General features: G+C 35.5%; 1 protein-coding gene across 2 annotated transcripts in view; it reads left to right on the top strand.

Moving 5' to 3' along the window:
- Positions 1 to 23,542, top strand: part of MRPS9 (mitochondrial ribosomal protein S9) — a 28,108-nt gene extending 4,566 nt beyond the window's left edge. The window contains exons 2-10 of one of the 2 annotated variants that reach the window (XM_009577993.1): positions 3,944 to 4,006; positions 4,098 to 4,128; positions 6,442 to 6,521; positions 12,783 to 12,865; positions 15,545 to 15,620; positions 18,293 to 18,461; positions 20,794 to 20,902; positions 21,784 to 21,953; positions 23,339 to 23,542. In XM_009577993.1, coding sequence (XP_009576288.1) covers positions 3,944 to 4,006; positions 4,098 to 4,128; positions 6,442 to 6,521; positions 12,783 to 12,865; positions 15,545 to 15,620; positions 18,293 to 18,461; positions 20,794 to 20,902; positions 21,784 to 21,953; positions 23,339 to 23,430 — 873 coding nt within the window. In that variant the 3' untranslated portion in view covers positions 23,431 to 23,542. The remainder of the gene's footprint in view (positions 1 to 3,943; positions 4,007 to 4,097; positions 4,129 to 6,441; positions 6,522 to 12,782; positions 12,866 to 15,544; positions 15,621 to 18,292; positions 18,462 to 20,793; positions 20,903 to 21,783; positions 21,954 to 23,338) is intronic. The other variant, XM_009578001.1, reaches the window with a different exon arrangement.
- The last annotated feature ends 1,245 nt before the right edge of the window (positions 23,543 to 24,787 follow it).

Genomic DNA, 24,787 nt, shown 5'->3' with positions numbered 1-24,787 from the left:
TGCATAAAGTGTCACTTCTCACCTCAGTGTTTCGCTGATTAAAGTTTCGTGTGTGTTTAAAAAGGAATGAGCTGGATTCTTGAGCCCCCTGCCAAAAAGGATGCTGCTGCAAGGGAACCACAGGTGGAGGGTTTTTTTTCCTTTTTTTTTCTTCTTCTTTTCTTGTTTTCTGTAAAACACCTTTCCTCACTGGATGTTACTTAGATAACTATCTTTGCATGTGATTTGGGCAACGAAAATCAGTGGAATGTTTTGTGTTTGAGCTGTAGATTTGACCAAAGTGTGGGAAGACACTTAGGCAAGATCAATTTGCGCTGCCAAACCTCTCCTACTTATGGAAGGTTATTTAAGGACTGAACTGTCTCAGTCTCCTTCCTCTATCCCGGTATGACTCAGTTAACTCTATTTGAATTAAAGTGTTGAATTCTTAATTTCTCAAGACATTAAAAAAAAAAGTAACCCTTACTGACCCAGCTGAACTTGTTTGATTCAGAGTTAGTCTCTGACGTTTGAGAAAGTGAGCCAACAAAACTTCTTGGCTTGTGGATAGATAGGAAGGGAAGGAGGATCTAAAGTCAGCGTGTGCAACATGCACAATGAAGAGGGAAAATGAGGATGTGGCAGGTACACTGAATTTGCACAACATGCCACATGCAATGCTGGACAGATTATTTAATGAATTGGTTTGCATGTTTGAAGGACTGCCAGATATGATTATTTTTTTTTTGTAAGGATGGAAGCTTCTTCTCATTATTCCAACTGGCTTGAATTCAAACTTATAGCTGCAAGTGAAAGACATTGTGGTCCTGTGGGCAGTATATTGAATCATCCGGTCCCTCAACAAGTGACGATATAACAGGGTTCCTTTTAGTTTGTTACAGGAATGTTAAGTTTACCAATGCAGTTTAAGAAATGTCTGATGTAAACCATTCATTATGATCTGCTATTTTTACAGGTGTGAATACTGGGTGTTTTGGGTTTTTTTTTGTTTTTTTTTCTTTTTGCTGCATGGATCAACAGTAGAGTTTAAAAACAAACACCTTCAAATCCTGAAAGGAAATGGCTAAAATTTTTTTTAGTAACTCATAGCAGCAGCAGGCTGTACCCATTCTACCTTTTTCCAGTAGTTTACGTCATTATTTTTGGAAACACCATTGTGTTACTAGGTACCAGGATTTTTAATCATGTTTCTACTGAAAATAATTATGGATGTTTCTTTTTTAGAAAGTTGTGTTTTATTTCCAAAGACAATGGCAACAGTGCGATTTAACAAATAGAATTGTGAAATAGCAGCCCAGAACCTGGAGGCTAGAGTGGGGTGAATGAATCTTGTATAGCTGAAATGATGGCCTGAAGAAAGTAGTTCTTGGTCGTAATTTCCTTTCTCATCTAGAGTTCAAGTCAAATTAAGCACTAGAAGAAGGATATGGGCCATGAGCCTTAAGCTGAAAACGACCCCTGGAACGGAAAACTGCAGTTAAATCTAAAAGGTTTCTTGGGAACTTTACTGCTAGCATTTAAACCTTGATTATAAAGTTTTAAGAGGGACTTTCACCTGCTTTTTGTATGTTCAGGAAAATACAGAATGTGCAGTTAATTCTCTACAGAATTTTGACTCGAGACGTGGAGATTTCTGAAAGGAAGCCTGTGTTCCAAATCTGAAGACATTGTCAAAAGTTTTCAGGAAAATATTTCATAGTTATGTGTTCCAGCTGCAGTTTGGACAGACTAATTCTGATGTCATTCCTAAGGTTGATCCACTATCTTATTTTATTGCTAGTACACATGGGTGTTGAGAATTACAGTTTTTCTGAAATACCCCTTTTCTACAAAACCGAAATATTTGCATAGACAAAATCAGCTTCTATAAATGAAGTTTCCAAGAGGCACACTGACTTGCTATGTAGTTGCTAAAAGTACAGTCTGAGGACACAGCCATTTAAAATTAAGATGAAACTTCTGAAGTTAAACTGGAGCCTGTTGCGTCCCAGGATAGTTCCTAATGGGATGTAAAGACAAATACCCCATCCTTGATTACATTCCCATAAAAAGGGAGGAGGCAGGAAGACTCTATTTCTTTCCATTTTGGAACAACAAAAAAGCAAACTTACGAAGTGAACTATTATTCTTTGGCTAGTTACTGTGTGGAGAACTGAAAGTAGATGTTAGGATTTCTTAATGCAGGATTTATGCTTTAGTGTGAAAGACATGAGTATACACTTAAGCAATATAAAATAAACTTTCTAGAAGTAGAAGGTCTCAGATGGCAGCCACTCTCTTCATTATAAATGTTAAATTGTTATATTTGGCATTTATTAAGGTGTCATAGTTACAGTAGCTGTTTTGACTGAAATTCTGGAAATGCTTGTATAAAGAGTACGTCTTAAGTACACACACAGTCAGGCTCAGTATGCTGTAATAAATTCTTTTCATATATTATATAAGGTGTTTGTTTAACATCATTTGGCTCACAGCAGATTTCTCTATTGTCATCATAATTAATCCCCATTTGTTCATAAATAGGTGTTCACCTACTGTGTGTATGCATAAAATGCCCATTGACTAACAAATGGGAATACAGTAGTCACTAAGAGAAACAAAATTACCATTTCATAAAATCAAGTTAAGCCTTTTGTTTGCTTCAGAATTCTCAAAATTTCTGTTCAGAATGCCAGTAGGGGATTAATGAAAGTAATAGGTTAGGTCTTTTACGCTCCATGCATATTAAATTGGTTGAAGCACTGACAAACCACTCCATGTCCATGGAAAAAATTATCAGCAAGTAATAGCCCTAAGGTAGCCTAACCAACAAAGAGCCATTCTTCTTAAGAGAAGATTTTAAACTCTGATTTTATTGTAATTCTACTTTTCCATACTGTCTAATGGAAATATAAACGAGACCACTGCCAGAGGGGTTTATTTGGGTAGTCCATGTTACTGTACAAGCACAACATTTCTATCTCAAGCTCTACTACCCACTGTCTGAAGTTGGCTACACTTGCCAGACCCCTACATCTGGGCGTTTTTGATGTCTAGCTTTTTCTGTTTTGTTTTTAAAAACAAATGGAAATAAACAGCTCTCATAAATGCATATTTTTCCTTTATTAAATTATGTTTTAGGTACGTTGAAGAGGGAGACTAAGATGATGTTGAACTGTCGTTGAGCTTAACCTTAAAAGGTGCTTTTCCTTACATATTGCTAGAATTATTTGGAATATTGGTATACCTACTTTATTTGTTGGAGGCAAATAATACTAACTTCATACATCACATGAATAGTGGTAGATATTAGTTAAGTAAAAGCAAATGATGTACCTTGTACTTAGTGAAAACAGTGGTAAACAATGAGTGTGTAATGAATGTCCCACTCTTCTCTGAGCAATTAGTTCAAGTTCAGCAAAGATTGTAGTGATTCACAGTTGCTTCCCAATGCAGTGATCAATGAAATGCTTACTTAGGCTATGTAAAAATATCTTCTACTGCCACAAAAAACGTTGCTTTCAGACTCAAGGAAACTATGTCTGTAGAAACTGCGATTCTAAATGTGTGTAAAACTTTGCTTTGTCCAGTTGCTTCCTCTAGAAGTCAGAGCACTTGAAATTTTAGGGGAAAATCACTGTGTATAAAGGTGGTCTTTGCACTTGAGTGGTTCTGGTAAGTTATGATAAATGCATACCATAAAAACTAAAGTTTGCAGAAGAAAGTTCACTCATTCTGATACAGTACAACCTTCAGAATGAAGTTCTACTTTTCCTGAGGAGTCATGAGGAAATGATCTGCTTTTCTTTTCAGCACAGCACATATGCGGCACTCTTTTTTAATGATTTGGTTGCCTACTGTGCAAAAGTTATGCTATTTTTCTCTACAGGAAAGTATCTAAGAAATGTTTCGATGATGCTTTTGTGGAAAAAAATACATATATGATCTCTCTTTTTGTTTTCAGAGAGCTATTGCGTATCTCTTTCCTTCTGGTTTATTTGACAAACAAGCCAGGCCCATGATGAAGGTAGGATTTTTTTGTTGCATTTCTGAATAACTGTAGCATGATATCTTAAGTAACTTTTTCCTTTTGCTGATATTTGTTTATTTATTTACAGCATCCTACTGAAATTTTCCCAGAGCAGAGGAGTAAGTGTTCATAGATTTTTTTTTTTTAATTATTATTTCTAAGTATTAGAATTTTTGCATATGTAGAATTCCTTATTTTCACAGATTTACTTTTTTCCCCCCGTGTTCCTAATAACTGCTAAGACATGAGCAGTAAAAGCCTGATCTGATATTCTGGTTTTTAGGATAAAAAATACTGCTGGATTCTGGAGTACCAGTGGGCTTTTCAGATATTTTGTTAACTGACTATAGATAAATGTTTTTCATTGTTTAAAAATAAACAATAGGTAGGATGATGCGCAGAATCTGTTGAAGTCACGGGAAAACCTTTTGTTGAATTCAGTAGCTTTTTGTCAGAGCTGTCTATCACAGCCATAAAATATTCATTAATACTATTTTAAACCAAAAGTTTTCCTAGTAGCTCCAGTGCTCTAAAAGTTTAGAAATTACAGCTTTGAAATTGCCAGTTGAGAGAACAGGGAGAGTGGAAACTCTCCCAGTCATGTCTCAGGTTGGACCTGAAAGTCTTAACTCTGCGCTTATGTCCATACTGTCTTTGGTCTTGGTCCCGAGACGCCGTGTGAAGTCCCAGTTGTCAGTGATATGCCAGTATGTTGGTCAGTTGATCAGTGAGAACTTCACTGAAATCGCCAAATTAATTTTACATAGAGTATTTAAAAGATACAAAAACCTGTTGTCCACTTTTGACTCATGTTTAGTATGAACTAGTAGCATGGGTGTGAAATTCTACATTCGCTGAGCTATCGAGTCCCAGATGGACACTTCTGATTATCAGTGAAATCTTACAATTTTCCTTCCTTCCTTTTCCTGTTCCTGGAATTAATTGATATTTGATGGTTTTGGGGCTTTGTGTGTCTTTTAGAAAGCTGTCTAAATTATCTGAAATTTTGGAATTTCAGCTTTCAAATGGTATCATGTGTTATTTTCTAACATCACGGTATCGTGAAGTAAAAAGTAGAAAGCGAAAGGGTAAGACAGAGTTAATCATTATGCAGTTTTAAAATCCAAGGGCTGTTTTATGGCAGAACTAAGCTACTATTCTATATGCTTTCAGGACTAGAGAATTCTTTGAAATGCTAGCTGTGTCCTGAGGAGTGTAAGAGTTAACTAGTAAAAATGTCTGTCTTTGTATTTACATCTAAAAATAACAATTCCAATAAGTATCTCTTTTAAGGCAGCTTTGTCTTGTCTATGCATTATGTCTTTGATAACTTTGAAGTACAAAAATGTAAATTTATACTTCAGAATGTTCCCTGAACAGTAATTTCAACAAAATATGCTTTCACAGCTGCATACATGGAAATTCACACATTCCACTAGTAGTATGTGTGGGTAAAAGGCCCCTGTGTTCCTTCTGTTCTAGTAAGTTTTGCATCTTTCCATTCAACTTCTGCCATATTATGCGTTAACGTTCCAATGCAATACATACTGTGCTTATCAGACAGGTTGTTGGAGTCTTATCTTTGTCTATAGCTTATAGATAGCTTCATTTGAACTTCACTGGATAAAATGGCTGGGAGTTTCTCTACAGTTCAATTTGTAAAAAGCGCTCAGGTTTTTATTTTTGTCACTTTTCTTTATTTGGACAAGATCTTTGTCATGTTATATTTAAGTTTGATTTTTTTTCCGAAGTGGAAATTTATTTGTCCTTAAATAACACCATTTAATGACTAAAATAAACTGGATGTGCTGAATAGTATGGAATGTATGTTTTCTTGCTGAACTAATTATGTAAACTATAGCATAGGTCTTTGTATTTACATATCCCAAACATATCATCAACATGACCAAGTCCTAAAATCACCCAAGTTCTGAATACAGTTGTGTTATCCGCAAAAGGCAATTGTACGAATACGTAGTTTAGCTTAGACATATTATACTAACAAAAAATTGGCTCTGGATTTAAAGCAGTGTTTTCCAGAGCTGTTAATCTTTCATAATCATTGTGTAGACTTCAGTTATCTCTTAATTTGTACTTCTTCCTATTCTAAAATGGATATTTCTATTTGTAATACCAACTATACAGTCTTTGAAAGTTTATTTAAGATGTACATGAGGGATTCCTCATGTTAAACGATATTTAGAAATATTATATTAAATATTTGGTTATAATTGCAGATGGAGATTGGTTTTTAACAAGGTAGTCTAAATCATTAGATTTTCAGATAGGTTGAATACCCGTAAAATGTCTTTGTTCTCTGATATTTAAAAAGGTAATCAGTATTATGAAAGAGGTTTATAACTGCAATTAAATACAAGGGGTTTTTTTAGTGAGTGTATATTGCTTTCTTGTCTAATCTTGATTTTTATTAGAAATCCAGTGGGGAGAAGATGGCCGACCATTTCACTTTCTCTTTTATACTGGCAAGCAGTCATATTATTCATTAATGCATGTAAGTATGTTATAATCTGTAATAAATAACGTTAGCTCCCAGTCAAGTACATGTTGTTCTAGAGATGCGTATCAGGAGCTCCTGAGTTTACTCCTGTTTTCACAGTAGGCCATAATATCACCACTGAAGCTAAATGCAATGTATATTTTTATGTCACAGTATCCATTATTGGGGGCATTTTGGTGTCACATTTAAGAGAACAGACTACATGATAGTTCTTGCTTTAATTTTGGTTTATTTCACAGTTTTGGCTATGGACTGGGTTTGAATAGTCTGAATGCTTTTTTGTAGGCTGTATCTGGCTAGTAGCATAAGGTTAGTAGCGGAGAATGCATATACAACAAAAATGTGGGGTTTTTTCCCTTGAAGGGCAAAGCTATAGGAAATGTTATTTGTGCTGACATTTAGTGTGAAGAAAATACGCGTTTAAACTGCTTAATTGATTTTTCTAAGACTGTTCTATTCATGCAAACTTAAGTCTTTGTCTGATTAGTATGGTTCCAGAAGTAAAGGATCTGCATCTGTTTACCTTTATGAAAAAAGCTGTATCTAATAGAACATCACTAGACCCTGGCTCTTAACATGGATTACGAACAGACATTTCATATCTATGATCATCAATGGCGCAAACATTATCTACCTCTTTAGGAGAGTTTATAGAAAGATGAGCGTGTTTCTTGCATGTACTTGCAGAAGACAAAAGCATTAATAATGTATACAGAAATATTTAATTGGACAATCATGTCAGATTTTGTTTCCTCATTAGATAGTCTTAAAAAGTTAGTTCTATGGTTAGTCTGTTGTCAAAAAAAAAAAAAAAAATGTTATCAAATTCGATGCACAGCTTTACTGAGTGTAGTGTTTTTATTAGAATTATCTGATATTTATTTGCGCTCTGCGTACCCAAAGGACAAAATCCCCACTTGTCAGGTACATTTATTTCTTTGGGAGAATAAAAAACATCCCCCCCTCTTTTTTTTTTTTGTTGTTGACCTTGGGCAAATGAGCTTCTTGCCCTGGCAGAAATGAAATGAATGATAAATGTAGAGTGTGTCTTTGCTGAGTAATGGAGCTGCAGCATAGGCTTTCCACAGAGGTTTTCTCCTGCACAGCCTGAGGCAGCCCGAGGACCCCTGCTGTTCATTTAAATAGGTATGTCAAATCTGCCTCGAAACGCCGCTGGTTTGATCTGTGGTAATATTTGTGAAGGTTCCATATGGACTTGAGCCCCCTGCAGTGCTAAGAAATAATGTACAACGCTTCATGGTGCAGACGCAAATTTTCTCTGAAAAGGGGTGCAATGCTGCGTTTTAGCTGTCGGAGAGGATGATGGAGCTGACGCGCTAGGCCTGTCAACTTGTTACACGGATGGGTTGCACGCAGCGAGGCTGTGGAAAATCTGTGCCTTTTAACTTTTCTACTTAATCACGGTTGTAGCATTGCCTTTAGTCTGTATGCTACATTAATTCTCTTCCTGCCTTCTGCCTTTCATCCCAAGTTTCACGGAAGAAAGTAAAGCATGCAGGTCTTGTAGAGGAGCCTTATCAAACAGCTGTCATCTGACAAGCCATTTGCATTTGTTTTGGCTGAAACAGAGCAACCCAAGGGCAAGATGTTTTGTTGCATTCCATCATAATGAAGAAATTACAAATTTTACAAGGAGCACAAGTTTATTTTTAGCTCTTCCTAGCAGTTAGAAAGAATATGCAAGCTTGCCTTGGAAATCTCTAAAAGAATAGTGCATCTTGTTTCTAAAGTGTGGCAACCACCTTCAAACAAATCGGTTTGACAAATGCATTTTTCATTAGTATAGGATACTTGAGTGTTCTTCAACTGTTTCTGAATATTTTCATTAAATAGGCTTCTATAAACCTAAATCCATTAAGTGAGGTTTAACAGGGTTTTTTTTTAGTCAGCCAAATGAAAGCCGAAATCTGCATGAAATTCACAACATTGTTTTAACCTCTTATTAGACTAATGTGAATTTAAGAAAATGTATTTTTAAGTCTCAAAGCTAATTAATTTGGCTAGGAAAAAAAAAGGGTTGTATGTTCGTACAGTCTAGTGTAAATAATCAATCCCATTTGAGGATGTCCTTTAAATTGCTACATTAAGTCTAATAAATGGGATAAGCATAATATTTAGCTTAAACTTGTATGCCATTAATTACTACATAGACTCATGTGGAACTTGAATTTTATTAATTGCTGGTAATAAAACTGGTCACAACATTATTTGTTTAATTAATGCTACGAAATAATATTATCCACTTACTAAAAATAAACTGTGTATATTCGCATCTATTATAATCGCCAATATATATGTTATGACATGAATATTAAATTAACTTTCATAAAGGATATTTGCTTTATACTCCATTGTTGCCTTTGTTCTGCCTGTTGAATAATAGGGAAAAGGACAATTTTTTTTTTCTGATACACAAAAGAATGTTTATTGCATGAAACACTATTTCACTAATGTTTGATATTTGATCATTGTTTAACTTAAAAGTTTTTGAGAGTCATATTTTTGTAATGTGCAGAACAAGACAAAATGGTCTCTTCATACCATTCTGTCTAGCAAAATAGTAATTTTATGTAATTGTGCTTCTTGTACTTTTTTAGAAGTATCAGAGGTAAATGCTCTTAACAATAGAGCATTTTAACTCTTAAAAAATCGAAACCTAAAAAACCCCAAAGAGTATGCTGAAGTAAAAACCACATAAGAAGCAAAGAAGAATGCAAACTGTGATGTAAAATGTGGGCTCTGCAGCATATTTTATCCAAAATGTTAAAATTAATTTTTTTCCCCCTAAAATCTCTCCTTCTAGGGTTCCATTTGCTAATTTCTTCCCTAAAATTTTTATGCAGGATAAAATAATTTAAATTTTTTTTTTTAATTTTAAAAGAGAGCATCCTTGTAGAGATCTGAAATTTGATCTATTAGAAATTGAAGCGTTTCAGTACGTAGCCAATCTTGTAAAATCAGCTATTTTGATTGTGTAATAGCTGACTTTACAAGACACACAGATGTGTAGATTCATGAATTGGACTATTGAATCCTGAAGTGATTAGTAAAATCTTCACCTGCCAGCTTTGAAAAAGCAAGTGTGTCTTCAGAAGCTTTCTTGAGCCATTGGGGAGTGAAGATTTGTCAGATAAGTTATTGGGCATTACATGCGATTCCTGATTTTGCAAAGGCTTACCCACATACTTTACTTCACACGTGAGTGGTTCTTTTAGTCTGTTGATTTCATCTCTATTCAGAGATTAAATACATGCATTAATGTTTTTTAATACTTCAGACCAAAATTTTATTTCATAAGAGATGCAAGTCCACTTTCATTGCCAGAAATAGTAGGAAGTTACATTTAGCATTTCTCTTACACTTGGAAGTATTTTAAAATACTACTTTTCAATGTCGTTTGACTTAATCTCCTGTGTGGAGATGAATGGAAATGATTACTGCAATTTAACCATAACAGTTTAAAGAGATCATTTTAATTCTTAGAAGTGCACATTCTTAGAACTTAAACAGGCTGTGGAGTGTTGTGTTCTTTGGGAATACCTAGGGAGGGTCTTCAGGAAAATCTTACTGTTCCGGCTGTTGTAAAGCTTTCTTTGTCATTGTAACAATGAATTTCTGAGGCTAAAAACTAGTGGGTGGCAACCCATATCTCATTTTATTTGTCTGTGTTTATCAGTAGTTTCTGAATATGATAACAAAATCCTTAAGTCTTCCTTTAACTTGTGTCATGTTACCTCAAAATACTTCAGTTGCTCTTTAGAAGCAATTCTGACTATAGTCAGTTTGTCCTAAGGTAACAACTGTGATTCTCTCCTCCTGCTCTTTAAAAAAGAACTGTGATATGGTTGTGGGTTTTTTGAGCTCCTGGTTCATGTATTTTTTGTTGACCATTCCAATACATAAATGTATATGCCAGAGTGTAGTGAGGATGATGGGTATTTGTGAGGAGGCAGACTGGAAGCTGCTTTTGCCAGGTAGGGAGGTGACACTCTATGCCTTATGAAGGCAAGAGGTAAGCCAAGAGCTAGCAGTAAAGTGAAAAACCTCCTTATACATTTATAAGACCTAGTACCCAGTACCTTTTCTGATCATCTAACACCAAAATATATTCTTCGTGCCTGATTTGACTTCTTCCAAATGCAGAAGCTCATGGAACTCACAGGAATCTCTAAGCTTGTTCCAATTGAGCTCTCCCCAGGTAGCTGAGGGGCAGCCACAGCCCTCCTTCCCCTCCTCTTCCCTCCCTCTACAGTCCAGAGCAGAAGCTTCCATACAGATTCTTTTTCATGTCTAACTGCAGATGCCTAAAAATTGCTTGGTGTCAGGCACACCTCATGCCTTCTAACCCAAACCATGTCTGTGCTTTTAATGTATAGTCAATAATTTTTGCAGCCTAATAGTCAGCTCTGAATGGAGCCGTTAAGATTATTAGAGTGATGTGACATGAATCTTTCCCAAAGTAGTCCTACAATATCTTGTTATCTTAGAGATCTACAGATATATTTGTGAGGTTTGGAAATACTGGAAAATATGATTTGTTGTGCTCTTTTATCTGAATTTTCCTGCGTTTGAAGATAAATAGACTTTTTTTCAACTTAAAAAAATTTTCCTAGTTCCTGTCTGATACAGTTACCTCTATCAAAAATAAAGGGTTTCTGAAAAGCATACTACTATAATATATGAGTTCTTATGCTGTCTCAAAGAAAAGTGGACAATTTTGTACCTCAGGATTTTAAACTGTGGAGTTATTCCAAAAATACTTTTCTTCCACTGTGCTGTTAAAAATGTCACCAATGACCTGCATCAAAGACTTCAGTGAATTGTCCCTGTTTAAATGCTTTGAATGCAGCTCAGATAACAATCTGTTCTTAGTTCATACACTTTTAAGTACAAATATTTTTAGAATATGTGCAGGTGTATTTTTATATTAGCGGATAAATCAGCTTGAACAGTAGGTGTTTATAACTAAGCAAGGTTTTTGTTTTTGTTTTTAACATAGACTTGCAGAAATTTCATTGCATCCTGTTGCAAATCCCAGTATTATGTTAAGAACTAGTGTTTCATTGGTTAATTTCTGACAATACAGAGCTGTCTCACATTTCTTCTTTTACTGTTTTTTGTAAGTAATACAAAGAAAAAAACCCTCCAACCGTTGTTCCTTGTCCCCGCTAATTCTTACACCGTAGTTTCTCTCTAGCATTTGCTAAAACTCATTATATTAATTAGGTATATGAAAGTGATTTTAAGCTTTCTATTTTCACTTGTTAATGGACGTAAATTATTTGGCATCTAAGTACTTTGTTGTAGTACAACAATCCTGCTTTGTTTCAATATAATTTATAATTATTTCTCCAAATACTCCTATTTAACTTGTGATTTGAATCACTGTTGTAATTCAGGGTATTAGATGTTATATTTTAGCACGAAATAGTCTCCAAAAGTTTCTGAAGTGAAAAAAAACCCTGAAAATACTTTATTAAAAGCATGTTTCTTCTGTAATTTTTTCAGTGTGACTTTTTAGAATATTTTTTCCTTTTGTTTTTCTGAAGTGGTAAATCACTGTCACAGCATTATTTGAAAATAATAGCATAGCTAAGAATTTTGAGAAAACTGTTTAAAAAAATACTGAAAATTCAGAGTAAATATATCTGTAACATTTGAAAGAACAGAAATTCTGATTATGGTAAACGTACAACTTTATATGTGTCCCTATAGACATGCCCGGGTAAGAGGGAGTTCTGACTGACAGACCACCAATAAAGCTGACGCTCTAAGTGTGCAAAAATCTAACTAAATGAAATTATTTACGATCTTAAACCATGTCAGTATTTTCAGGAAGTCAAACTAAAATGTGGATGCACTGATGAAATTATCGTGCAGTAAGTTTTGGAGTTACATCCGTTATACAAATGTAGTTGTCTTTCTGTATACAGTTGAGAATTTTTTTACAAGCATATGTAAGAAGGCAACAAACACCGTTGAAGACAAATAGCAGAATTCAAAATTAATTGCTATGAACTGCATATGAAAATATTATATATACTGTCTAAATGTGTGTTGGTTTAGATTTAACTTGCTTTTTTTTTTTTAAATTGTCCAAGCTCTGCTTGTTTTCTGACCTCTGCATTTTAAATGTTTGGAGAGTAAAACCACATAAACATGTCGTTTTAAATAACAAAATTTAACTATGAAATGGAAAAATGCATTTAAATACTTTTTCCATATACATTTTAGGAAACATATGAAAAATTGCTGAGTGTTCAGAAATACCAAGACCAACTGACAGCTCAAGACCTTCCTCCTCAGAAGGAGAAAAGGTAGACTTCCAGTTAGAATGAATATTGATACTAGTTTTCTTAAAATGCTTCAGTATGTTGTTTTGGCGCTTCTTGTAGTTTCCCACCCTACCTGCCTTTTATTCCACAAACGCATTTTCAGACTTTTTCCATATTACTTGTCTAATATTTGAATGGTAATTTCAGGTTGAAAAGTCTGTCTTGTAGTAGGTATGTACGGAGTGCTCACTTCTCACGCTAAAATAGGGAAACCCCACCTATTTCTCTTGCTCTTTAATCTCTCCCTGCTCTTTTCAATTTTCTGTCCTATATAAAAGTTCTGAAGTGTGATTTGAACATAAGCAGAGAATATCCAGGATTCTGTGTTTCTGTATATGAAGTTTTCTAATTATTTCTTTATTAAAGGTTTTTGAAAAAGGAGGTAAACTTTTTTATAAGAAAACAAGGCCTTTTAAAATACCAAGCAAGTTGCTTATCTGTTGGAAAGATCCTAAGGCCTAAAGCTGAGTTCTTTAATAGTCTTTCATTAATTACAGTTCTTGAATATTTTTACTTACCAATATTTAACTTTAAGAGTGTCAAAATACTTAATTTCACTGTTTTTCTTCTAATGGTTTTGAACATCTAAATCATCAAAAACTATAGTAATTTTAGAAAAGTTTATTTGGTTGGATTTGTTTAAATATCACCATTATTAGTAACTGAATTTAGTTTCTCTTCTTTTTCCTCTTTAACTTTTCTGGTATGCACAGCAAGCTCTTCAGCTAGTTAGCCACTGGGCAGAAAAGATACATGTCAACCAGAAGAAGCTATGGGAGATGCTGCAGTTGTTAGTTTCTTAGCGCATACAGTCAGGATTGTCTTTGAAATGGGTATATGCTTGAAGAACTGTTTGCTTCTCTTAGGCTGTATTCTTGATTTTCTATTTTGAGATTTTTTGCAAGGATTTTATGATATATTAGAATATTAAATTAAGCAAGTCTTTAAAAGAAATGAATACAGCTACAAAGTTTTGGTTTTGGCGTTTACTGCTTTTCTGTATAGTTACTTTTTCACTGTCCAAGTTGTTTTTATCTTTGTTCTTGCTGTGTGTTTTCTAGCCAGTGCTGTTCCAGTTGCACATCATGTTGATTTGTCATTTCTTAATTTCAGCCATTTGTTATTTATGTTAGGAAGAAAAAGGATTAATTTGCTGAGATTATTTCAGTTTCTTAAATAACAGAAGTTTATGTTTCTTCATGGTATAAATAGTGTCCTATGACCCACAGAATGTTTTATCGTAGATTCATGTTAGCTTCTGATGAGACAAGAGAACAAATGAATTTAGTTTCTTGCTGAAAAATAACCTGACTCCTTACAGAGCTCAGCCAGTGGATTTACTGATGTGAAAAATGACCTAAAGCTAGTCAGAATTGAAAGGTTTTTTCCCTGTTAGGTTTGTAAAAGCTCAGAGAATTTGAAGGATTTTTGAGACTTATTTTCCACGCTGGATATGGTACTTCCTCTGAGATTAGCCTGGATAATTTATCTCTGTGTAGGTAGAGGATGGGTGGGAAGGGCTGGTTTGTTTTTTTTTTTTCCCAGAAAATAATCCACTGTGGACGCATTCTGTAATATTAACTGTAGGGTTAGGACCTGATCTTGAACTACTTTAAGTTTATAGCTTTTCACGTGTGAAAAACTTCATTGACTTCACTGGAAGTAGCAATATGTAAATGTAGATATATACTTGAGTCTGTCAGGATTGGAAACTTTTTAAAATTACTGTTAAAACCAACATTGTTTCTAAATAAACGTTTCTCGTGCCCTGACTCAGAAAATCATTAAAACACATACTTAAGAAGAAGTACTACTTAAAATCACGTTCAGGAGGAGTGCTTTTCTGAATCACAGCTTCCTTAATGCTGCTGAAAACATTCATTAAGATTGTTTCTAAAAAAACTGAAGAGGTAAGAAAGTAGTTACAGCTTTGCCTTAAATTTACCTGCTAAGGTTGGCATGTATGTTTATGGTGACGTTCTGTTTAGTTGGTCACTGTGTATCATACATATTTCACAAAGATTTATTTCAAGCATTGGTTTTTCTTTGTGTTAGCATCTCCATATGAGGCTGTTTTCTTAGAAATTTCTGCTTTTGCTATCATCAGTGCCGTTTCTGTGCTGAGCAGGTCAAGATTACACAGTAGATAGAATACAGTGTCTCATTGCTGCATTAGTACTTCAGCTATGCTTACTGCTAGTGGAATTTTTTGTATTGATCAGAAAAGTAAAGACCGGAGGCAGAATTCTGTTACTTCAGAATTTGATTTTAATGTTCTGCCTTTGATTTTGTTCTTTGCTCCTTGTAAACCAAATTTTTCCTAGCAGCAGGCTTTTAAAATTAAGTCCTAAGCTGTGAGGAAGATCGCTTACTATTACAATATTACTCTGGCTCAATCTTGGACTTCAATAATATGAATAATGCATAACTGATACTCATAATTTTCATGTCGTTAATTCAATACGTGAAGTTACCATCCCTTTCAAAAGACAGATCTTTTTAAAGTAGGCCTTCTCATGTTTACTATAGGAATGTGATCTGTATTCATTTGTAATGGAAAATGTATTTTTGATCGAAGACTGACTGTATGTGTGGTCCTTTGTGATGTAACTCTAATTGCATGGTTAATTAAAGGGAGAATATATGCGATATTTTAAACAGAAACCTGGCTGGCAGCAGATGGCTGACTAAGATTGAATTGGAAGAAATGTTGTTAGAAAAACTGTCAGATGATGATGTAAGTAATTAATCTTTCTAATCTTAAGGAGGCTTGTCTCTTAAAAATATGGACTCTGGGTGCATTTTTGGATGCTGAAAAGGTACTATGTAGAAGCAGGTGCTCTTTGAAAGAATTTTCTTCCTTCTCATGAAGTCTATATATGGTCACAGCACTGTCACATTCATGTTGTCTTGAAAAGTGACTTTTCACTTTTTTTATCTAGCACAGTACAGAACTATTAAGGGTTTTCCATTGTTACTAACATAGTTTAGGTTTTTTCCTGGTAACATTGTGAGGCCTAGAGCACTTGTTCCTTGTCATCTAATTATGTAGTCAGGAATGGAGTATAGTAACACTTTATAATAGAAATAAATAGTCATTTATTCTAGTTACAGATGAAAAACGGACAGGGCTAGAACCTCTGTTGCTTATTGTAGAGAAGGGGTAAATATTCAAGGTGGGAAACATGACGGATTTGTGTAATGGTAAACCTGCACAGAGTTTCTGATTGTTTAGTCTTAAAAAGGACATGATAGTGATAGAAAAATCACAGGGAAGACTGATCAGAAATTGGGAGTCCTTCTTCTTAGTGATTGGCTACAGAATCAAATACCAAAAGTAAGATACAAAGCTACATAGATCTGTGGTCTGATACTGATACCTTGTTATATTCTACTTGATGTGAATACTGTGGGAGAGAGGAGGGTTTTGCAGTTTCCCTAGTATTTGCAAACTGTATCACTGTCTAGATTTGGAGTCCTTCTTCACATGTATCTCTGGGAATAAGACTATTCATCCTCATAGTCATACACTTTTTTCTCACTCAGCTTTTTCCTACAGTCCCCTAAATAGCATTAGATTTTGTAACAGCAGGATTGGTCTATGTGGCCAGCTTCAGTTTTCTTTTAGAAGTTTAAGATTGAATATGATAATACCAGGGAATATAACTTGTCTGAGCATCCCAATAGAGTGTTCTTCAATCTCTTCTGTCCTGTAGACAGCATCATTGCAAAAATAGCATAGCAGCAGCAAATATGCCCTTAGCTCACTTGTCATCCAGAACAGTAACATGTGATGGCTTCCTTGTCTATGGGCGATGTGAAAAGGTCTGGAGCAGACTGTGGTCCGTAAGCATAAGTTAAGAAATCATTGTTGTGAATTTTCCATCCTGGTATACCCAGGAGACTACCTCTATCTTGCTCGCAGTAGAAGCATTTATGACTTCAGTGTTTTCAGTAGCTCCTGCATTTGGAATGGCTGTTTTTCCTTTCAGAGTGCCAGGAACTTCTTGATTTACACTCTACATCTGTAAAAGTAGACTGCAATAAACTAAAAACAACAAAAAAACCCAAAAAACCCCCAAAAGACCCCAAACCATAAAAACACCAAACCCCAAAACCTTTTACATGCTGGCCTCTCACATGTAGAATCACAGAGCTTCAGCCTATAGGAACAAACATTGTTTAAATGTATTTGAAATGTCTCGGTATGAGCTACCAGTCTTACTGGCTCAAATTCTTGTATTTTGCCATTGCAGCAAAATTTTCTGTAGTGTTTGCATTATTAAACAAAATCAGAGCTATTGGTTTTTTTTTTTCCTTTGCACTCTGCAAGTGAAAACTGTTGGAAGCTTTCTTCATCTATAGCCTCTATAATTTTTAAATTTTTGTGTTTTTATATTTCTGCTCTTCAGAATACCATGTGTCTGTGTCATATCATTAGACAGAAGTAGCTTTCTAAGTGATGTCAGAGTACCAGGGGCTATTGGTAGGTTACAAGAAAAGTATTAATTTTGTGCAGAAGACTCTCGTAGCAGAGAGAATAAAAATACTTTTAATAACAGCTTGTAAGTAAAGAAAACTTCAAAAATAAGGTTATGATATCTGTATGAAAAATCCATTTTAGATAATAGCATACCTTTATATCCAGTGACCAGCTGTCTAGTGCTTCTGCCAGTAACACTTCATAACAGGACATCCCAGCTTATAGCTCAAATGGGTTAACACAGTGGTGTTTGCTCTTTAATCACATGTTGAAGAACTTTGGAGGGGGGTGTAAGGGGGAAGGAGAACCACACAGTAGCAAAGGATAATTTATTTCAAGAGGTTGCCCTTTAAGTCAAGTATCTCTTGAATTTTTAAATAGCTTGATTGTTCGGTTTTAAAGGAAATCATAAACATTAAAGTAACTCAGCTTGAACAGCCAAAGATAGAAAGATAGGTATTTCCTGTATATATTATGAAATATAATCATTTAAGAGGTTCAGTTTAGTGAAATAAAATTATTTCCAAGTCAATGAACATGCTGACTTACTGAAAATGAGGTGAAAATCGTTTCCTTTTGCCATTTTAATAAAACAATAATAAAAGAATGAAGACCCCCCTTTCAGTGTTTTCTTTTTAAAAGTGAGATGAACTTCGTTCTAATACAATAATCCTGTATTACAAAGGGATTGGTTATGCCTTGAATTAAAGTTTCGTTGTTGCCTGAAGAAAGAACTAGGTATCTTTAGTCACACAGCAAATGATGCATCTGCATGCTGTTCTTAAACCAGCATGTAGGTGCAAAAGTGTCATCTTGTCAGGAATCATCAATAAAAATGAAGTAGGAAAGATCAATTATATAAAAATAGAAAGTTTTAGCAAATGCAATTACACTTGCATCCTTTAATGAAGTCTTGTTGTCTACAGTATTCAAGATTTATTCAACTCTTACAAAAATTGATGACGTTGCCGTGTGGTGACATCGAGGAGAAGTATATACAAAAGTTTTCCAAAGTTGTTCCTGCGCAATTACAAAAGGTAGTTATTGAGCCCTTGAAGTATGATGAGCGAGGAGTGGCCTTCAGCACTGGTGAAGGTAATCATTTCAAGTTTGCTGGTAATGATGCAGGATTTTTTTCCTCTTCAAACTACTTTCTCTATAGTATGTACAACACTGCTGAGTGTGTCACTACTTCTTTTTATATTCTTATGTGTATATTGCATGTATAATTGTTAATTACGTTATGGCATACTAAGTTATGACATGGCCTGGTAATAAAGTGGAAGTTTTTGGCACAGAGTCTATCAACTGTTAGTTTGTATCTGTATTTCTATACAATAGTACCTCTGTAGAGAGGACCCTGTTGTTCTACCTGTTACAGGATACAAAAGGACTTTCGTTGCTGGTAAGAGTTGACTGTTGAACATAAAGGGCGCGGGACTGCAGGAGTACAAACACATACGAGAATTCCATGGATGTAACAGTGTTGTTGCTTAATACAAAAGTGGCATGCTTAGACCACTAAGTAACCGTTATCATGACTTTTGTAGGCAGTCCAGCAGAGGAGAGTTTTGAAGATGCAAAGAATAAATAGCAAGGCATTTGGATATTTAGACAGCCTAGTGTCGTGGTTTAATCTGGCAGGCAGCCAAATACCATGCAGCCGCTTGCTCACGCCCCCGCGGGGAGTCCCAGTGGGACGGGGAGAGAATCGGAAGGGTAAGAGTGAGAAACACTCGTGGGTTGAGATAAAGACAGTTTAATAAAACAGAAAAGGGAAAATAATAATGATAGAATATACAAAATGAGTGATGCACAATGCAATTGCTCACCACCCGCGCTGACCGATAACCAAGTAGCGATCGCTACTTCCTGGAACACGCTTACCATTCATATACTGAGCATGACATCACATGGTATGGAATACCCTGTTGGCCAGCTGGGCTGGCTGTCCTGACTATGTTCCCTCCAATCTTGTGTACCTAGCTCAGTCAGTAGGCATGGGAGCTGTCCTTGACTAGGAGGCTACTTAGCAACAACTGAAAACATCAGTGTGTTATCAACATTCTTCTCATACTAAATCCAAAACACAGCACTAGCAAGAAATTTAACTCTATCCCAGCCGAAACCAGGACACCTAGGAAAATGCAAAGAGGGAATTCCTAAATTTTTTAAACAAGTGGACGAACCACGGCTAGCATTATGGATCAGAGATGGGAATCAGTCATTAGTACTGAGACAGAGGGGATGTTAGAGAAAAGCTATGAAGGTCTCTGTATCTTCTAAACACGGGCTGCTTACATTTTCAGTGGAGGGACACGTAGTGGAAGAATGATATGATACATGGTATGAGTGATTGCCTAGAAAAAATAACGTAGCAACAACATGGATAGGAAAGTCTGACGACTTTCTGGACAAAGCATATGCGCATGCACGTACTTTATATCTATGCTGTACATTTAAGAGAAATTGTAGTCAGAGATGACATGTATTCTTAAGCAGCAGGCAGCAGATGATAATAACAAAGGTTGCAGAGAATTTGAGGGGCAAAATGGCTAGAGAGCTCTGTTCTAGCTGGGTTGGCTTCAAGATGACGTGACAACAAGGAGATGTGAGAGCACCAAACTGGGATTTAATCCACTCTTGTTTTCAGTAGTGTCTTCAGAACAGTAGTTATTGAAGTTTGGTAAAGGTGCAACCCATGTTATTTAAGAAAAGCCATCAGATTTTGTAAGTTCAGGGACAGTCTTGTTTGTGTCCCATCATCGCCCTAAATTAAGAAAAATGTCTAATTTGTTTCATAATTCCTTTATCAGAATTATTGCTTCCTTTGTGCTACAGAAGACTGGTCTTAGGCTTTAGCACAGGATTTTGTCATGGTTTAATTTGAAGCTAATGCACTTAGAGAGAACTGAGTTTAAGTAGTAATTTCTGAGGAAACTATGCTAAATGATGCATAGGCACTGCTTATACCAGTATAAAGTGTTAACTTTTTTCCATGTGAATATTCTTAAACTTCTGTACCTTTGTATGATTTTATAAGGTATTTTAGTATTACTAGAAATTGTACTTATGGTAAATGTAGGTGTTCAACAAACTGTTGATTTTCATATACTGTGACATCACTAGTTGAAGAAAATGTCCTGATCTGCTGAAGTTATGGGAGGTAGAGTGTTACCTCTGCTTCCTCCCAACACACACTTCTTCCCCCCCGTCTTAATAGACATTGATTAAAATATATTAAAAGCTAGTTGTTCATTGTTTGTATTTATTTCCTTCTCTTAAATTTTTTTTTTTTGTTACCTCAGTCTGCAAAAAGAAACAGCTGATACCGTATGAAAGTGTTGAGATTTGCTTAACTTCTTGGGCACTTGAAGTTCTGTAGAATATTGAAGCCTCATAACAGATTGGTTTTAATTCCTTTAAGGTACAAGAAAAACCGCAAGAGCTACTGCAGTAGTTTATGACAATGGGACTGGAAAAATTACAGTGAATGGAATAGATGTTTTACATTACTTCCCAGTGCTGCAGGACAGGTGAGAGCACTATGAAATGCTGTATTCTTACTGTACTTAAATTATTCCACCAAAAGTCATGCCATGCAATTAGATTTTGGTGCTGTGTTCCACAGAATTGATGCTATGTTCTTGTTTCTGTATAACTATCTGTTTTATGAAAATTGGTCTTGCTTTTTCTCCTAGTTCTCAGGATTCAGTAGTATAAGAACTAATAGGTAAGCCTTGCTCTGTGTTTCTTGTCTCTCCCTTTCTGAAGGGATGCAAAAACCAAGAGCACAGACTATTTGGATAGTTCAAATTTTGGTCCACTTAGAAAGGGCGTGCAGTTTATTTTAAAAATAAATAAATAATAAACAGTGTCTTTAAGTATTTCCTGAGAGATTTGCAAATTGTATGCATGTGTAATTACTCTGGCATACAGTAACATAGTGGAAGCAAACAAGGTGAGACACTTCATGTAAAGTTTCAGATTTTGGAGGATGTGCACAGTCTGATATAGAGAAGACTTCTCATAGGCTGACATAAGAAAGTTTCTCTCTCTTACGTGACTTTTATTTTATATTGTGGTTTCTGAGCTCAAGAATAAAGTGAGAGGTTGCTCAGTTTGAATATCCAGAGCTGACGGATCTTGGCATCTATAAATAATTAATGAAACAAAAGTAGTTATAAAACTGAACTTAAAATACTTACCACTGGCAGTTTGAATATGCTCCTAGCTGCTAATTTCCCATTTATTTAGTTTATTTAGGAAATTAGAGATATGAATGCCTTTCTGGGTCTCTGTCTGAAGTTAACTGTGTTTTTGTATATACTATGATAAGAAATGTACATAGCATGTAACTTTATATACATGTATATATTTAATTTTTATTATTATGATTATTATTTTTTATTTTTAGAGAACAGTTGTTGTTCCCTTTCCAGTTTCTTGACAGAGTTGGAAAACATGATATGGTTTGCACAGTCTCTGGTGGAGGAAGATCTGCACAGGCTGGAGCAATACGTTTAGCATCTGCAAAAGCCTTAAGGAGTTTCGTGACAGAAAAGGAGGTGGAATTCATGAGGCAAGGTAGGAATTGAAATTATTTCAGTGTTTCTTGATGTGTTTCTGGTAATTAACTGAATTAATACAAGGATCATTAAGGATCAGATAGTGCAAATTTGAGTAAATAATCCCAGTGAAACCTTGTATATTGTATGAAAGGGATCTGCATTTACTTATGAATTGTTTTCACTTGTTTCTAGCATCCTTTGTGTACATTTTGGATGACTTCCTGAGCATTTTTCCATCTGTTCATGACCTCTCTTAGGTCTATTAACCAGCTTATATTGCCTCAACATAGAATCATGAAACATGAGTGTATATTCACTAACAAATAAATCTGGATCAGGCATTAGTGAGCCGTAAGGTACTAAGATTGTATTTTGTTTTGCTTGGTTAGTCATATCTTGTTCATGTTTAAAAAAGTTTTATTCTTGAACTTAAACGCTAGAGGGTTAGCTTTGAAGGGATAGTAATGAGCATAAATTACATGCAACTAGCCAGACTGAAGGCGCTTCTTTCCTCTCTTGCTTTATTTAGAGTTTACAAATTACCTAGGATAAGATAGAACTTACTTGGATAACTCTAGTATTTGATGCTTCTCAGTGATTAGATGCAGCTCATACAGAATTATGAACAGTGAGCTTTTAGCTATGTTTTTTCTGGACTAGTAGGGAGAATACCTGCATGTATTACTGGCACAACAGCTATGATTTTTTCACTCTATTGCCATCCGTGGAAGTAAAGCTATCTTCATGCTAGTATCTTTGCAAAAAGTTTCTTTGGTTATAGTTTTTCGGTACTGACAAGTATGACTTGCTAGGAATACCCCTGTATACTGACATTGTAATGAGTTGGGTATATCTGTGATGAGATCAGCATAATTCTGAACACGTTATGGACATTGCCAAATATACTTTGGAAACACTAAGCGTGCTTTAAAGCAGTTGTCTCCAAAGTGGGTTGTGTGCGCCCCGGTGTTGCGCAAGATGATCCACTGGGATGCAGGAAGAAAATCTTAGAATTTCAGTAGTGTATATAATTTATAAGTGTATAAGTACATATGTATTGGGGGTGCATGCTCAAAAATATTTTACTGATAGGAGTGCACAATCAAAAATAAGTTTGGAGACTGTTGCTCTAAAGGCGTAAGCAATATAGGTATAAAACAATGTGGATTTTTTTAGTGGTTTGTAAGTAAAATATAAAGAAAGTTCAGTTACTAAAGAAAAGTTAAAATGTTAGAGGATCTGATGGAATTCCTTTTAGTGTGTTTTATACTGAACCCTTACCCTTCTGGATGTTACAATTCATATGCAAAGTTATTGGTTGCCTTGAATCTCCCACATGTATTATATCTGTAATATTAACTAATAACAGTAAACAAATGGGTGCTTTTCTGTGTTTTGTAGCTGGACTACTAACACTTGACCCGCGTGTGAAGGAACGGAAGAAGCCTGGTCAAGAGGGAGCCAGACGGAAATTTACCTGGAAAAAGCGCTAAGTCTGAATATTTAAAGAACAACAGAATGCTAGCACAATTTCAAAACATACAGAATTATGATTTAAAACTATTGTATAAATATATTTAGTAATAAAGACATTTTCCATTATAACTACTGTGTTTTCTCTTTTTGAAAAGCAACAAACAACTTTCTTTAAATTTATTTAAAATTTTGGAAAATTGTGGTGTGATTTGCCGGAATGCTAAATCTAAAATAGTAGCTTGAGTACCAGCTTTGCATCTTAGCTCCACTGAAGTCAATAATGATTTATGAAACTGTTGGTGGATTATAACTTTTAAAAATCAGTCTATTTGTTTAGTGATTCACTGTCTAAATTCTGGAATTAGGCAGCTCCCAAACAGGTATTTGGACAACTTTGACATGCCTCCCTTTTTGCCTCACAGGTGTCGGAGGATGTGACAACTTCCCACCTAAACTATGGTGGAGTTGAGAAACTAGCAAGAATGGTACTGACAATCGAGGGGATGTTGAGAGAGGAACAGTCACAGAAGATAACCTTTGCTTATGGAATCGGTTGTCTCCAGGATGCCTCCCTAGGTTAAGTAGGGAGTGATTCAGAGCAAGTACCCAAATTTAGGTGCTCTGAATCACGCTCTGGAGGAGTCAGATTTTCTCTTCTTCCCCCAAATGCAGAAAAAGCTGGGGGGGTTAGGCTGAAGTTAATCTTTTAGAATACTCTTCTCCACCCCTTAAATCTCAAGGGGCCTGATCAAGGAGGCATGTTCCGAATATGGCTAATGCATAAAGATAGCATTGGACTCTTTGCCAAATACAGTCATAACTTTTTTATAATCAGAAGCAGGAGTGATGACAGTGCTGCCCACCTCCTGCCTATAATTGTAGCGTTCCAAAATAGATTAGTGGTTACAGCACTCACCGAAAAGCACAAGGTTTTGATTTATTGCCAACTTCCTTCCTGGGACAGAGGTCAAATACACAGAGCTTCCAAGGAAGAGCATGTCCTTCATCTTTCCCGTAGGAACTGGGCAACAGCAAAAAAGAGTATAAGGTTCATCTCACCAGGAGAAAGCAGAAAATAAAAAATCAACTCAGTAGTTTTAACAACAGGGCACCTTCCAACTTTCTTTTAATTTAGAAGATTTCAGTCCTTGGAATTCTTTCTCCCCAGCCATGTTCTCCAAGTGCTAGAGTACCTCCCCTGCTTCTTATTTGCTGTAGATTAAACCAAAAATATTACACCTCAGAGGTAACAAAAGGTGCTAGCAGGTCACCACAGGCGTTAAACAACTATGAGTGATCTGTTCGGGTCATTATTTTCCTGAGCACTCTTCAAGAGGGGGCAGTGAGTAAATAGGCCTCTTGAACTGAGTAAAA

Source organism: Fulmarus glacialis, unplaced genomic scaffold (genome assembly GCF_000690835.1).
Source record: "Fulmarus glacialis isolate BGI_N327 unplaced genomic scaffold, ASM69083v1 scaffold7670, whole genome shotgun sequence".
In the NCBI taxonomy this organism is placed as follows: domain Eukaryota; kingdom Metazoa; phylum Chordata; class Aves; order Procellariiformes; family Procellariidae; genus Fulmarus; species Fulmarus glacialis.
This window is presented reverse-complemented; position numbering and strand designations above follow the sequence as displayed.